We start from the raw sequence: 6,187 nt of genomic DNA on the forward strand, positions 1-6,187 counted from the left end.
TAGCTGCTAAGGTACTCAAGTACGAGTTTATATATAAGGTTTCTTTCTTTTTCCTTTTTATTCTTTGTCCTCATTCCTATATTTCAGACTTGATATTTATTACAATGGAGGACATCATGTACAGATTATTGACCAAATAAATAAATAAAGGCACGTTCAAGCTCATCCTATAATATTTACATCAACGGTAAAGAATAGGCTAAGTCAATCTTTTCTGTCAAACAATAAAGTTTCGACGTACATTGACTATGTAGTAAAAACTGATGGTAGCAATATCGATCTCCTTCCCTTCACTGGAGTTTTTGTGTCTGGAAAATGAACCCCGTTTTCAGTTTCCAGGTCCTCCACTGAACCAGCTTGTGTTACTTTCACAGGGTAAGTTACCAGGTGCACACCTTCCATGTCTACCACTTCTTCACCACTGTAAATGTTCCACATTTTATCTCCTATAGAGCGTATCTTCACCACGCATTCTAAACTTTGAGGCTCTCGGAACGATTCCTCAGCACGTCCAGTATGCTCGAACCAGAGTGACATACGATATGCATGAATATCGCCACGATTCATTTTGTCCAATTCGCTTTGTTTGGATTGATGGCATCCTATTGCAATTTCAGTGTCGCGTTGCCCGTCCATGGAGCGCTGGTTTATATTTGCAGATCCAATCAAAATGTATAGGTCGTCCACTGAAACATAAGTACGGCAAACACGGTGAGAGATAGACAGAGGAAATTGGGGAGAAAACGAAAAAAAAAACACCCAAACAAAGCCCCAAATTAAACTAATGAACATGATTTGGCCATCAGGGGAAGACTCCTGCAGCTTGAATAAGAAGAAAAGAAAGAAGGAAAGGAACGTCCCCAAGTATAAATTAATGTATAAGATAATTATCATACCTATCATGAGCTTCGAGTGTACGTAAACCATGAATCTCCTATGCTTTTGAGCATTCGAATATTGTGTTGCCGGGTGAGGAGAATGTGGAGGATCAAACTCTCCTTCACCCAAATCTTCCCTATTTGCAAGGCAGAAGAAATTCAAGTAGTCTCTCGGGTGCCCCGGCTCGCCACTTTCTTGTATTGCTTCTCCTATCAACTTGTACATCATTGACATTGTTTCTCTAGTCCAATGCAGTATATCGTGAACTACATCACTCTCAGGCACTCCTTCTGGCCACATTGGTATTACTATATAAACTGCAAACCTCTCCTTTGCTTTGATTTTATTGACAACCTTGAGTGCAATCTCAATTGGGATCAAATTTCTGCAGCCACTATGTTTGTCTTTCTCCCACAAATGGCACCCTCCAATGAAATATTGGTTCTCAATGTATATAAACCTCTCGGCACGCCTTATTGCTTCTACATAAGCTTCATGGATGCTTTGCTCTACCGTTAAGTTCTTTAACATTTGGGTAACTGACAAAAAGTCAATTGATCGAAATACTTGAACTTTCCAATTCCTTTCAGATGAAGTGCTTGAATTACTCTGACGATTGAGATTTGATACAGTACTTGTGGGGACTAGTAAAGAAGGATCACATTGCTTAGACCATCGTTGCTCGAAATTGGTTAATACATCCCAAGCGGCTTCTCCGGTAATACAAGCATGAGCATCATGCCATGGCTCCCTTGGTCCCCCTTTGTTTAAGCAAGCTCCTGCAATACTTGTCTGATAAAAATCATCAGAATGCGATTCTGTGTTGAGCGTGTGAAACAAGGAGTGCTGTTCTGTATCGTAGCGACCATCACAGAGATCTAATCCCCCAACGAAACTCATAATTTCTCTATGGCCTGGATTAATCTGTGAGCGAGTGTCTACGGTTATGATCTTCTGATGATGAGAGAACAGTGGGGCAGACTTGGGGTGTAATCTTGGGCACAATCTGCATACCACTTTGGTGTGTATGAAGTAGGCTAAGGCATCTTCATCGTGTGTTCTCATTAGTCCTACATTCCTGATAACTGGTAGCGATGTTTCATCATCCCAAATCATAATCCTTACGGCTACACCTTCGTCTGCTTTCTGCTTCAACAATTCACCAAGCTTTACTCCTTTTGCATGTGGAATATCTGTTTGAGAATCTCGGACCTGCTTAAAAGCATGTTAGGCTCCTTAAAGAAAATGAGTAAAACGTAGCTAGATGGGAAATAATTATTACGGTAATTACGTACCAGCACCATCTTAGGATTGAAAGACCAGCCTGCAATGTAAATCAAGTATTTTGCATCCTCAATGGCTTTGTATACATCCTCCCATAATCTTCTTGGAGGCCCGCTAGGAAAGGAAGGAGGATGGAAAGTAGAGAGATGATGAGCGTCTTGATAAAGCGTGACATGACAGTTGGATCGTTGCGGAAACGTGGCATTCCTCAGCCCCTTAAATTCTCCATGACCAAGTGTCTTCCTCCAGCTTGGTTCGAATTCTGCCGGTTTAAACCATAACATGAATCGTAGTTTCAGTTCGGGATTCGGTTTTCCATTTTCCATGAGTAGAGGAAAGAACCCGTTAATGAAGCTTGTTTCCTTTAGAATCTGATGGGCCTGGATGTTGATCTTTCCCAAGATGGAGCATGATGTTTTCATTGTAATGGTAATAGTTGAATCGCATGGATGAGCACAGAGAATCCGAAAGGTCTCGTTCCAAACGCGGTCACGTTCATGGATGGTCTGCGCTACCTTCTTGTCGTCTATCTCTATGGTCACGAAGGCAGCCTTTCCACTTGGGAATATACACTGCAAAAGGAAATTAATGGTATAGATCGGCATGATTCTACGTATATGAACCTTTTATCGATGTCACTATATTTATTTCTAGTTTGTACTTACATTGAAAGGAGATAGAGGTGTGTAAGGTGTCGCATGGAAGATGGTAGCTTCGAGTGTTCCATGGAGGAATATTTGCTTGCTCTCCATAATGCTTGCTCTACGTTTTAAAACGATGTTGCTCTTGAGAGAGAGAGAGAGAGAGAGAGAGAGAGAGAGATGTAATTTGAATTTGTTTTGATATAGCTACAAGGCGAGGCCAGGGATGTGTCATGTCACTGCTCACTTATATAAGGAAGGGAGATAATGTCAATGGTGCAACAGAAGAAGCAACAAAAAACTTGGAATGCAAATGATGAATGCGTTGGCGGTTGGAAAAACTTGTGAAATTTTCCATGTCCATTCTTAGAGACCATATACTTCTTCAAGTCTATGACAAAGTTTTTTCTTCAAGTAGAAGTTTCTTAACTCAAATCACACTTCTTCTTCCCAGCAACGATTTTAATCAACAACGCGGAAACGACCAAACAACACTTGCGCGCATGTTGCCCTGTTCACACTTTGCCCATTACTCTTTTTAATTTGTACGTACGTAGTACCTGTTCTTCCATCCGGGTCATCATCATAATCAGTTCATCATATATATATATATAGCTGACTTCTTCACCGATCGATTAATTAGCTGGGTCTGACTCGATCATGACATGAATATCAAATATATTTTATAAACAGGCGATTAAGAACAAGTACTAAAGCGTGTTAATTAAGGAAACAGTCATGAAAACTTGAAGTTCTAGACATTCCCGATGATGATGTGTTATTTAGTCAGCTACGTACGCCAACTTTTCGACTTTCCTGGGCCTCTTCGAAAGCATGTTAATTCCGTATCCTTAATTTTGTCCATATAAAATACTACGCTGTTCCTGCTAACGTTAGGGAATTTATGTCGGTTTTCCCAAGTCTCTAGTCAGGTCTAGAAGCTAAAATCATGTAGTTCTGAGTAAGTCTCACGTTGAAAACTTTGGCATGTCATTATGAAAATCCAAATCAATATATATATATATATATATATATATTTATATATAAAATGTAGCCGTGTCGATACCGTCTACGTATATATTCTCATCCACCCGGATCATTTATATATATATATATATACACACACACACACACACATACACACAAACATATGTGTATATATATATATACTACGTATATACCATATCCATTGGGACCCATATGAACGTTTAATTTCTTGTGGAACTTTACAATTTATAGGGCACGCACATGCCTCCCAACAGGAAGATATGATCCGTACTTTAATTAATTACTAGTTGGGAAAAAAAAAAAAAAAGGCGTTGAACCTTCGTGGAAGCTGGACTTGAATTAATTGGAAATTTTGGTACAGTAGTCATGTGTTTTAGCGGCAAATATGTCCTCATCTTCAATTTTGTGGCTTTGTGATAGCTTGGAATCACACGCTTCGGAGGAAAAACTTTGTACTTCGGCGTATTCTTTTTATCGATGTACAAAGTTTAAGATGCATGAAATTAAAAGGAATTGAATTCGGGATACCCAAACATTCTTCTTTTTATCATTTTTAACGAGATGGGTGTGTTCGTTCCCTTTAGGCCCAACTAGAAAACAAGTATGGCTTAACGAAAGACACTCAAAGACAGCATTGGGTCCATGAATAATGAAAGTAAAAAGTCCATTTTATTTCTTTCATCTTTCCCAGTAATCTAAAAAAATTAACAAGACAACATAATCCTACTGGATTTTGTAGGACCAACATATTTCTTTGATTAAGATACTTTTTCAATTCAGAATCGACCACTATCTTTATCTTCATCTGAATAATTACCGACACCTCTTTTTATACTTATCTCAATAATTACACACAAAATTGACACCTATTCAATATTGAGCTCCATCATCTCATTCACAAAGAGAAATGATCCGATGCATAAGCTCTTCATAATTTAGATCTTCCACGTGGCGTGATAAGCAAATCCTCTTACCTCAAGTATCCATGTGGAATTTTCTGATTTGACTTGATTTAAAGTATTTCGAATTTTGCTATACATTATTCTATGGCACAATATATATATATATTTTAATTTATTTTTATTTTATTTTTATTAAATTAATTGAATTATTTTATTCATTATTCGTACGTCATATATTTATTTTAAAAAAATAATTATATATAGCATGTAGAATATAAAGATAATGAATTGATTATTCTTATCAAAATCTCATGCCGAAGTATCCACGTTGCCTCCGTGAACTTCACTCGTTGGCCAAGGCAAAACAAACCCCACTCCCCAAAGAAAGAAAAAAAGTTATTCGGCCTTCCAACGCGCCACGTGGCCAAACTGGCCGGCCTTGTTGAGACCTTGCCGTCGCTATATCATTGCCGTCCCCACGACGCTTAGCGTGGTCTTATCCGCATAAGAGTCCGACTTATCCCTCGTTGGACCAGTAGTTGGAAGGCATTGGGGCCCTTTGGATCCACCACTATTCAAGGAAAAGAGATGTACCAGCCTGCACTTGCCCTCTATCAGGTGCCCTCTGCCTTTCCAAATCCCAACCTTTCATTTCCCAAAGAGAAATACTTGGGTCCCGAATTCGGGACTCCAAAAGTCTACCGAATGTTTTTTTTTATTTTTTTAGACTCAATGATTAAGTAAATTTTTATAAATGAAGTTGTGAATTTTTTTTTTTAAATTTAAGAATATAAAAAAATAAAAGAAGAAAAATCAAAAATCAAATAAAAAAAACACTGAATTCGATGGGTACTCTTCGGTGATTCTAGCACCACTCTTTCTTAAATGATTATGAAATTTGGTTTTATACTCTTCAACCTCAATCTATTAAGACTAAAGAAATTCTATTTATAGTCCTCAAGTGAAGACTGCATGTGCAGAATTTTTATTAAAGAAGAAAAAAATCACTTTACGAGGAATATTTTAATAATTTTAAAAATTTTTAAAGATAAAATTATCTATACCTGCATTGCAGTCTCCAAATGGGTCTATATGTAACATTGCTTATTTTGTTTTAATGTGAGTTTCATAGTTACTATTTTTTTAAAAAAATTACTTGACTTTTGTCCATTCCAAAATTCTAAATATTATTTCTCTAACTTATATTAATCACCCAAAGTTACAAAAACGACATATAGTTTCACTTGAAATGATTGAGCCATTTTCATTCCTATACAAACACATGGTGAAATTCAATACGGGATGTATATAATCACATTTTATCCAATCAGATCAAAATTGTCCTGTTTCTTTTGAAATGTATCTATTGTCCTAACCCGATTTGGGGGTTAATCATAATTGATATTCCCCATTCTGTTGTTGGGTTGATCATAATTCACATGCAACAAAGGTGTGCCCCCATCAAGCCCTGCT

The 6,187-nt window shown here is 37.5% G+C and overlaps 1 protein-coding gene across 1 annotated transcript; it reads right to left on the reverse strand.

The window, feature by feature from the left end:
• LOC122281446 (phospholipase D alpha 4) lies at positions 1-3,033 on the reverse strand. Its single transcript, XM_043092929.1, has 4 exons — positions 2,829-3,033; positions 2,175-2,735; positions 897-2,091; positions 1-686 (listed from the first exon to the last, which is right to left on the reverse strand). Exons 1-4 carry the CDS (start codon positions 2,913-2,915, stop codon positions 247-249), a joined length of 2,283 nt encoding a protein of 760 aa, XP_042948863.1. The 5' UTR covers positions 2,916-3,033; the 3' UTR covers positions 1-246.
• Between the last annotated feature and the right edge of the window lie 3,154 nt (positions 3,034-6,187).

The sequence above is a fragment of the Carya illinoinensis genome, chromosome 1 (assembly GCF_018687715.1).
Source record: "Carya illinoinensis cultivar Pawnee chromosome 1, C.illinoinensisPawnee_v1, whole genome shotgun sequence".
Lineage (NCBI taxonomy): Eukaryota > Viridiplantae > Streptophyta > Magnoliopsida > Fagales > Juglandaceae > Carya > Carya illinoinensis.

Coding starts and splice junctions, on each gene's coding strand:
- LOC122281446 (XM_043092929.1), bottom strand. CDS start 2,915: ATGGAGAGCAAGCAAATATTCCTCCATGGAACACTCGAAGCTACCATC. Junction 2,092..2,174: donor TCAATCCTAAGATGGTGCTG/GTACGTAATTAC, acceptor GCTTTTAAGCAG/GTCCGAGATTCTCAAACAGA. Junction 687..896: donor ACACTCGAAGCTCATGATAG/GTATGATAATTA, acceptor CTTATGTTTCAG/TGGACGACCTATACATTTTG.